Source organism: Atta cephalotes, assembly GCF_000143395.1.
Source record: "Atta cephalotes unplaced genomic scaffold scaffold00011, whole genome shotgun sequence".
In the NCBI taxonomy this organism is placed as follows: domain Eukaryota; kingdom Metazoa; phylum Arthropoda; class Insecta; order Hymenoptera; family Formicidae; genus Atta; species Atta cephalotes.
In genome coordinates, this window is record NW_012130075.1 from 1,825,033 (window position 1) to 1,835,801 (window position 10,769).

The 10,769-nt window shown below is 33.5% G+C and overlaps 2 protein-coding genes across 2 annotated transcripts in view; one reads left to right on the top strand and one right to left on the bottom strand.

The window, feature by feature from the left end:
• Nucleotides 1-1,774: 1,774 nt before the first annotated feature.
• Nucleotides 1,775-10,487, top strand: LOC105616994 (slit homolog 1 protein). Its single transcript, XM_012198575.1, has 10 exons — nt 1,775-1,791; nt 1,864-3,034; nt 3,398-4,104; nt 5,369-5,693; nt 5,975-6,241; nt 6,603-6,756; nt 7,908-8,120; nt 8,228-8,984; nt 9,353-9,720; nt 9,985-10,487. Exons 1-10 carry the CDS (start codon nt 1,775-1,777, stop codon nt 10,485-10,487), a joined length of 4,482 nt encoding a protein of 1,493 aa, XP_012053965.1.
• Nucleotides 10,488-10,509: 22 nt separating this feature from the next.
• The window catches only part of LOC105617117 (26S proteasome non-ATPase regulatory subunit 7), a 2,174-nt gene continuing 1,914 nt past the window's right edge, over nt 10,510-10,769 (bottom strand). The window contains exon 4 of the mRNA XM_012198695.1: nt 10,510-10,527. Within this exon, the coding sequence (XP_012054085.1) occupies nt 10,510-10,527 (18 nt within the window). The remainder of the gene's footprint in view (nt 10,528-10,769) is intronic.

The following is a 10,769-nucleotide window of genomic DNA, read 5'->3' on the forward strand; positions in this document are numbered from 1 at the left end:
AATCTTTCTAAGAATTAAAAAAAGATAAAGAGTAAGTTGAATCGAGAATAAAGTTAATCTATATTGGTGAAAACGATTATTAGCAATTTAGATCATTAATTCAAAATTTCGTAGATTTGTTTTGCCAATCTCGATATTTATATACAAAAGGCCCTATTTTTGTTTTAAAACGCATAATATTTTTGCAACAATTAATTGTATTATTTGAGTGCAATTTCTTCAATCCTACGAAAGTCTTGAGATGCAGAAACAGATATATCAAGGCAGATCTTTTTGTTAACGCAACACGTACAATGCAACTTAGATTCGTTTTATCGTGGATCGCGCTTATATCGACATTATTCACGTACGAATGATTTTTCAGGCTGCTCGATTGTTTCATTCTAAAGGCTGGCATATTACGAAATATACGTTTTTCTGCATGACAGGATGTTTGGTAAACGCTTTTATCTTTCTATTAATGCATATATGTTTGCTTAAATTACTAATTAGTTTTTTTCTCGCGATAATAATTACGCAAAACATTATCTCAAAATATTACTCAGTAGTAACAAAAAGCAGATAATGTGCAGCAGAAAATGAAAAACAAATATTATGATTTAACTTAATTTCATATATGTACATGTATACTTGTATATAATTTTATATATATATATATATATATATATATATATATATATATATATATTTGTTTTATATATAAAATTTGTTTTATATATAAAATTACATACAATTATACATACCTGATTTCATATTTTTTGTCAGCACATAATATTATCCAACAAAATATTTTACAGTTTACTTTAAATACCACAATTATAAACTTTCTCTGTCTTTAAAGTGCAAATTTTTAATCTCCAATTCATTCCATTTTTATCGGTCATCACTTTGTACATCAGAAGTGCGCTCGCGCGACGACAATTATTACGGACAATGATTGTCCTAGCGGTCTTTAACTTCGCTTACGGTACGAGACATCAATTTTGTCGTCTGCGACCGTGACGTGTGTACACGCGTACATACAGTGCGTCGCATCGCGCTCAAGATACAGAAGCGTGACATCCAAGGATTACTTTTAATGTCTAAAATTCTACCAATCAGTTGTTCTACCAATAATACAAATGCTACCAATAGTTGTTTTATGAGCGAGATTTTTAATTTTAATCACGCATTTATCTCGCAGAAACACTACTAATTTCTGAAATATAGTATTGAAATACGATATTACTGTTATCATTTAAACCTTTATTAAGTTTTCGATAACCTCTGACACAGCAATTCGTCGGTTTGCATGAAAGAAGCACATCCGTGCTTCTTTCGCGTCGAGACACTATCAATGTCTTCAGATGAGTGTTTTAGCAACAAATTGCATTTAATTCATAGGTGTAAAAACGACTTTATAACTCGTGACAGACCTGAAAGAAATTAAAACGTCCTCAATTAGAAAGATTTTATTCTAATTATTAACTTGTATAAAAATATTCTAATTAAAGAGCTACATCCACATTTTTTCTAATGCTAGATTTTTTATCCTTCAAAATCCATATTCATTCACGTGCAAATGCACGTGTATTTCAGAAAATGCGGAACTGGTACTCGCGATCGTAAACTACGGTCCCAATGCGCGATGGTCAGGTCGTCGCAGGGCGGTGGGCTCTTGATAATCGGCTGGCTCCTGGCATTCCGTTCCATCGGTATCAGTGCCCAGTTAGATCCAGATTATGGATGTCCGCTTCAAGAAAGGATATTGCCATGCAGATGCTCCACACGCGATATGGAGGTTCAGATATGGCAAGTTTACATGGTCAGATATGTAATCCCGAAAATTACATAAACAATTTTGAACGCTATAAATTCGCATAGGTGTAGCCACAGCGAGTTACCAAAGGTACTGGAAGGTCTGCAGGCAGTGAGCCACTATATGGACCGACCGGTAGACGAGCTGATTCTAGAAAACAACAATCTACCCAGTTTACCTGGCAAGGTATTTGCAACTTTACGAGTTCTGCGCTTGATGCTGCGAAACAATCGTCTTGAAAGAGTATCCTCCGGCTGGCTGGAAGGTCTACACGACTCCTTGCTGGAATTATTTATCGTTGAGCCCGATCTGCGATCTCTACCTGTGGACAGTCTGGAGAATCTGCAGGGTGTCGAGGCTGTGACACTGCAGAGTCGCGTGATGAAGCGACTACCGAGATTTTCCGATTTGCCGAAGCTAAGATATCTTCAGATCAATTCTCCGGCCTTGCTAGAACTCGTCCCAAGGAACTTCCGAGACATTCCCAACTTGGAACAGTTACACGTGCTGGGTAGTCCCAGATTAACTAGACTGGAGGCTGGACTTTTTCGAAGTCTACCTCGATTAGAATTGATTAATATCACTGATTCTGGAATCCATTGGATTCATCCACGAGCCATGATCAATCTACCAGAGCTTAAGGAAATCTCGTTGGTTGGAAATGCCATAATCGATGCCGGTATGGTCGGTCGTGCGTGTATGGATCTCCCGTCGCTATCAGTGATACGTCTGGATCGAAATCGCATCAATCGCTTAGGCGAAGGCTCTTTTGTCGATCTTATTGTTTTATCGCGCCTCTATCTATCGCGCAATCACATTACCGAGATATTCGCCGGTGCTTTCCAGGGAGTACCAGCCCTCAAGTCTATGGACTTGAATCATAATCTAATTTATCGCATTCATCCGGAATTCTTTCCGCAACGAATAGGAAACGCATTGGAAGAGATATGGTTGATTAATAATGACCTTAGTCATGTAGCGGAGATACGATCGGTGCTAGAGGCTCTGCCAAGGCTGAAGTTCCTAGACGCCAGTCATAATCAGTTGGAGGAAATACCCTTCGGTGCTCTAAGAGGCCATCCCACTTTAGAAAGGCTCCATCTAAATCATAACAGGCTGACATTTTTGCAAAGAGAAACGTTCACAGCGATGCCAGCGCTGAGGGAACTCAGGCTGAAGAACAATTCCTTGTCGAATCTGTTGGAAGCTCCCTTCTGGAATTTGCCAGCATTGAAAGTAAAGTATCTATTAATTCTTTAAATATTAGTCAATGAATTTTATGCAATTATTTATTACTTTTCAATAATTTATTAATTTCGAATTTAGCTTCTATTCTGTTTTAATCCTTAAATACTTCTTTAATATGGCATACATCCAGCTTTTTTCCAATGCTTATAATTGTTTTTAAAATAAAGATACATTAAACATTTGCTTGGTATCGTTAAATTCTTTAATGTTTGATGTTTTTTAAAAAAAATTTATAATATTCATTTACAATATTCATTTTTATAAAAGTTATAAGCAATCAAATTAGGCTGAATATGCACTATAATGTCAATCTGTCGACATCTATGTAATCGGCTAAGGTAATAATTTCAGGGCCTAGATCTATCAGAGAACTACTTTCGTCACATAGAACCACGCCTGTTTGTTAATCTACCAAATCTCAGGCGGCTTGATCTTAGTGGTAATGCTATAGGACTCATCGAACCCGAGTCTTTTCTGGGCACACCGGCGCTGGAGCACGTCAATGTTTCCGGGAACGCCTTATCCGTCATTCATCCTTTAATTTTCCGACACCTGACAAACTTATACGAGTTGGACATCGGTTTGAATCGTATGCTGGAAGTAATCCCTGGTCTGCCGAAAGACATCGAACATCTTCACATGGAAAAGAATCGTATTGTCGCTCTACCAACTGCGTCCTCTCAGGATTTAGCTCTACCTGCTCTACGATCGTTGGATTTAAGCTCGAATGGGATTGACAGAATTCCATCTGGTACTCTGGCTGACTTACCGAATTTGAAAAAATTGAATCTAGGCTACAACGCCTTAAGACTTTTAGACGATGGCGTTTTCGACGGACTCATGGGATTGGAACAGCTAGACTTAAGATGCAACCGGCTGGTCACGTTACATGGCCGAAGTTTCCGACCATTAAAGTCGTTGATGGATGTGAATCTTCGGGGCAATCGAGTGGAGGTTCTGCGACCAGATATTTTTCAAGAGAACACGAGACTGCAAAGAATTGATTTGAGCAGAAATAATCTTGCACAAATTCCTCATGCCACCTTTATTAATACCAGGTAAGAAAATCAAATTTTAATAATACGATCTTTATAATATATCCTTATTAAATGACAATGGAATCGATATCGATTTCATTGTCATTTCTCATTGGGATATCTGATAAAATATTTCTAGAGGTAATATTATTTAATTAATATTATTTAATTAAATAATATTATTTAATTAAAATATTCATTTAATATTCTAAAAATATGCTTAAAATATTAAATAATAATATATGCGCCTATAGAGATATATTTGAGTTTACTACCAAATGTAATATCTATATTAATATGATATTTTCTTCTCGTTTTCATGTACAGAATGAAAAAAATTTATGATAAAGTTTTGTATGTTTATTAAATTTACTCAGATAGCTTATTATTTTTAATATCAAAATGAGAATACATGACATCAGTTTGTTACTTAAATAGTAGTGTATATTTAAGATTTTTTTATAAATATATACGTGTGTGTTATTAATGATTTGAGAAACACATTTGTGACCTTTTTTGTTACTTTTTATATGTATTAATTAAATCATGTGAATGAAAAAGTATCAAAATTTTTTTCGCTCGTTTTTAAACTACCAAAACTTAATGTATCACGTTTATGATAATAGAATCAATTTTTTTCTTCTTTTGTATATTACTTCGCAGTTTCGTATTATAGTGGAAAAATAGTTTCACTCGTAGTTACTTGGTTGCATCACTCTTTTGGTACCTAGAAAGTTCTTCATGCACACACTAATATCTCTTTCTCGACGTTGTATAGCATCGGCCTGCCGTGTCGACTTGACAGTAATTTGGCACTGGATTTTATACGCAATTTTATTTAATCTCATTCATCAAGTTTAACACATCGATCAAACACAAAGTGTTCTAAAAGATATGAATTAATGCAAAAGATATCTGCTGAGATTTAATTAAACCTAAATTTGAAATACGAATTAGGCATTTTCTAATGATAATTAATGACATCATAATTTTCTTCTAAATTTAATAAATCTATTAATATCCAAAATAGCCTTGTTATATACATAATAAATATAAATAAATCTACGATTAAATTTGAATTGATAAATTCGTAATAAATATTTTAAATATTTTTGTTTAAAACATTATAAATAACACCATAAAAGAAATTAAAATAATGTTCCAATCTTTCGTACATCTTCAAACATTTTTTTGGTTTTTTGATATTTTTTGGTTTCTTGTTATGAGAAGAAAGATTTGTTTAAACATCGCACTTTCAAAATGGTAACATCAATGTCAATTATAGAGACCTTCGTGAACTATACGCGTCACACAATACTTTGACCGAGTTACCCGGATCGTTGCACGGGTTAACAGCTCTACGGGTCCTCGATTTGAGCTTCAACAAGCTGAACATCCTATCTCCGGAAACGCTAAGCAGTCTATCGTCCTTGTTGGAGTTGAAACTGGTTAGAAATCATATACGTGAGTTGCGGGAAGGTGCGTTCGATGGATTACCACAACTATCCTTGATCGATCTCGAAAACAATGATCTCAGGGTGATCGAAAGAAACGCGATTAGAGCATTACCAGAATTGCAGGCCGTCCGACTCGGCAGGAATCGATTACAGGTAATAATATAGTTTTATGGTCATCCACAATTGTAGAATAATAAGTCATTTCAGATTAGTATTAAAGATGCTTTAAACAGTAAAAGCAGACAAAGCATCTTTGTTGTACATTTTATCAAATACAAATGGAGAGTTTCAAAAGCTGTTATAATATAAAAATTTCAGAATGTTGAAAATTCATACTACATGTATTTAATTTTTATATTTAATAAGTTTTATAAATATTAAACTAATTATATATTAAACTAATAAATGGAGATTTAATATATATGATTTTGTAGTCCATCCCCAGTGGCGCTTTCACCGAATTACCGCTGCTACAGAGCGCGGAACTTCAGGAAAATCTGATCCAGGAAATCGCTAGTAATGCCTTCATTAACGTGCCACACTTACTTTTCCTTAATTTAAGTCACAATCACCTGCCGGACTTGCAGTACGTCGGTCTGGAGAGCCTTCACTCGTTAGAGGTTCTTGATCTCAGTTACAATCGATTATCCAGAGTTTCTAGCGACAGTCTAGCAGCTATGGAGTGGCTGGTGGAACTAAAGGTATTCATAGCGAAAATTTCAGCTTTATGATCTATTGAATTAATTATGAGGTTTTAAAAGATAGAATATTATGTGTAATTTTATATCATTTAAGTATTTTTTGCATTATGATCAGAAAATTTAAAACAACTACAGTACAATTTATGAATAATATCCGAATTAACTTGCAAAATATATCTTGTATAAAACAACGAGAGTCTAATAAAGAAGAATACTTTCTCGTCGAGAGTGAAACTCTTGCATGAACCGTGGTGCGAGACGAGCCGTTCTGCTGACGGAGCAATTATTCGTATACCTACATCGTTAATTAGCTAAACCACTTTACATAGCCGCCTTACGCTGTTCTCCTTATTGCTTATAGATGGACAACAATCGGATTTGCGCCGTACATGGTTCACCTTTCGATGATATGCCCAGATTGCGGGTATTGAGTTTGCGAAGTAATCGGATGACTGCGGTCTCTGAAAACAGTTTCAAAAGGCTGCGATCGAATATCGCTGTCTTAGATATCGACGGTAATTGATAATATTGATTAAATTAATGAAAATTATATAAAAAGTCGTATTTAGCTCTCCGGAACTGATGATGGATCTATTGAACCAATTATAAATTTCTTTATTAAAGAATTAAAATTAAATTAAAGATGTTTCTTTGTATATTTACAAATTTGGATTATTTTTATTAAAATATACTTGTTATCTTGGTAAAAAATTTTTTATACATTAATGTGTATAAATATGTATAAACATACATAAATATTCATAAACACGTATAATCATATATGAAATATATATATTTCATCTCTCTTTCTTTTGTAAAATTTTTAGTAATAGAAATAACAATAAAAGGTAATTATCATATTATTTACTTTGGAAAAAATCAAGTGAAGTGAATTTGAAGAAATATAAAAAATTATTTATGTTTAATTATACATAAAATTATGCATAATTGTGTATGAGCAATTTTTTTTAACATTTTTCCAAATTTGTTTTTTTCTAAAACGAACAATGCAAAAATTATCCTTTAATTATTTTTTATGTTTTCACATTACTATTGTTATTTCTATTACATTAAAAAGTAATTTTACAAAAGAAAAAAGGATGTATGAACATATACATATTTCGTATAAAACATGGATATATTTATATAAAATTATGTATGTTATTTATGTATATATTTATACATATTTATACATGTTCATGCATAAAAAATTTTTTACCGGGATAGTATTCATTCTTTTTTATATGAATTATATCATTATGATTCCTTCCGTGGAACACAAACTAATAGTAATATTATATCATTATAATTTCCCATTTAATATGAATGTATCTAATATTGTATACGTAATATTATATGTAAGTTGCATTATTGAGTAAGAAATTATAACATTGATATAATATTATTATTAATTTGTTTCTGCGAGTTACAATTAATTAAATAATGCCTTTTAATTAAACATAGATTTTAAAACATGAATTAAAATAGATTTTATAGACCTAGCATCAATAACTATTACAGATTTTTGCGACAACGAAGAATTAAATCAATTGATGTCAAGATGATAAAATATTAATTCACATTAATTTCCATTATTAAAATGATCTTTTGATAATTGCAAAACTAAAATTTTTTATATTTATATTTTCTCTCATTTCTGAGAAAGGAAATCCATTGTCCTGTTCTTGCGGCATGCTTTGGCTGCGAGGATGGCTACAGCAAGCTTCCACAGAGGGTCCTAGATGCGCTGACGGCTCTCTTTTCAAAGAACTCAGATTATCGCGACAGGATTGCCAGCGTGAAAGATATGTGGAACCGATTCATCCAGGATGCGAGGCTGAAATGATTAATGTTGCAACTCCTTCAGTCTCTTCATCTGGTAAATAATTACGAATGTATAATTTATAAATTCAAAAGAAATAATTCTAGCAAATTATATTATGTTTATTAAACTACATTAAAAATTTCCAGCATTTGGGATTACAGAGACAATACCATTGTGGATGAATCTAAAGGATTCTTCGACGCAAAAACCTTCCGTTTCTCAGGACTCTGATTATTTGTACCAATATATAGATTATCAGGACATGAATGAAAGCGATATAAGCACGTTACGACCCAGTGTGTCTACTACTATCAGTGTACCTACTCAAACAGTGAAGATCATTCACCCATCACCGCACAAGCCTCAATTAGTACAAAAGAATACCACGTTACCAATAAAGAAAAATCCTGTTCCACCATCACCCAGCAGCTCCGGCTTCAGCTTTTTTGGTCTACCACTCAATCTACCGAATTTGAATTTCAATCTGTGGAGGCATTCAGCTAAAAAGGCAGAGAGAAAGGAATCTTCATCGGAATCATCGTCGTCGGATAGACCCGGTCGTGGACGTTACAGGTCTTTTCCACCCACGGAACCAGAAATTCATAGAGGTGGTTTTGTGCCTTTGCCGCGCGGCCAAAGCGGATTCGTGCCGATCGCCGATCCTAGATTGATGTATGAGAAACACATAAAGCATGAAAATATTTCGAAATCGAATATAAGCAATACATCGGTACAGGAACGTTCTGTTCTTCGAAAAAGCGGAAACAGCACCGTGACCAAGGTAGAGAAAATTGTCCCCAGGACCGGGAAACCGCGGACAAGTTTCCGGGAAAGAGAAAACCTTCCCACTACATCGACAGTCATTCGATCAACGAGTTTTGAATCTCGCAAAATTTTGTCCAACGTCAATAGAACTAGGTGAATTATTATTCTTTTATTTCAATGCAATCCTTTAAATTTCCCTAACATCTCAGCAAACAATTAAGCTATCGTTATATGTCACTGTTAGACGTTAAAATGTCGATGTCATTTGACGTCAAAATCCAATGATAAATAACATCAGCTTATTTTTTGAGAACAGCCTAAGATAAGACATACTCTCCAAATTCTTTAATTAAGGCAAAAAATTTTTTATAATCTTAATAGGAAATAAAGTTCATATATAATTTCTTTTTATTTAATTAAAATGATTAAGAGATTAAAAAATGGTATTTCAAATTGTTTTACATTTAATGCTGTCATATCGATTCTTACATTCGGCTAATCCTTTAAACCTTTTTTTTAAGCCTCAATGCATCAAATGCAGTGAAAAATAGCGTGCCAATAATCGTAGAGGAAGACTCATCACAAGAAGCTCATGAAACATCAGTTTCCACCGAAATTTATGATGGCAAAAGTTTAGAAGTAAATACGGAAGACATTAAATTCATAGAGAAGCCGCAGATGGAAGTCGCTAACAAAATAATTTGGACTACACCAAAATCAGTAACAACGGAAGCAAAAAAAATTACAATTACTAAGGAAACTGTAACCGCAGCGGTGCAGGTAATACCGTCAAAAGAAGACGAATCTAAAAATTGGAATTTAGAAATATCTGAACATGAAAGTGATCCAACTGTTTTAAACAGTACAGTTGACTCCCATGAGAAACCGGGTAAGTTTATAATTGAATAAAATATTTAATAATAAAATTTAATTTTAAAATATTCTAATGTTCCATATTCTCACATTTTATTATGAGATTTCTTCATTCTCGTTGGCAGATATATAATTAAGTTCCTAATAAAAAAAACTCTATTTTTAATTAATTGAGAGTCGATTTCACTATTGATTTAATTGTTAAAGTTTAATTTGTCGAGAAAGTTAAATCTTTTGTTAGTAAAACATCTAACAAAAAATATTATTTTATTCACTGCAGACTATTTGGATATCGTGACAGAAACGAATGCAGAACTGATTTCGCATTTCTCAGCACCCTTAACGTCCTCTACATCGAATCCACGGCCCAAAGAAACAACTGTAACTTTTCGAGGAACGGAGGCATCTGCTTTATCTGCGCTTCTAATTCCGGGGGGACAAGTACCGTCTTCAGGATCCGTAAATTTACGTCCGCTTGGTAGATCTACGATAACCAAGGTCGCCTCGCCGTACATCAGCTACAGTACCGAACAATCCAGAGAGAAACAGAAGTCGATTGCTAGCGCTATTCAGAGAAGTGAGACGACGACCGAAAATCAAAACGATATGTTCGTCATCGACGATGAAGCCAAAGTGATAGATGATAATCCTTTCAATTGGTATTTTCAGCATTATAATGATACAAATGTGGGGCCTTACGTAGGCATAGCTTACAGCAGTACTGCGAAGATCGATGTCTATCGATGGTTTCTTTTGCTTGTGATTTTCAGTATTCTCATATAAAAAGATTTGAAGATCATTTTTTTTACAGACAGATTAATCGCTGTATCATATGAAATAAAATATGCTATAACATTTGTTAATAAATGCTATATAGTGAATGTTCCAATCATAAATCATACAACATATTATGTATACAATGCAAGAAATTTGCAAACATTGTTGTATATTCCACCCAAAACATGTACAAGAATTAAAGATAATGCGTATATATATATATATCTGCTTTTTGAGATAGATATTCTTTTGATAAAGAGTATAAATAGAAAATGTTTCAATATTAAA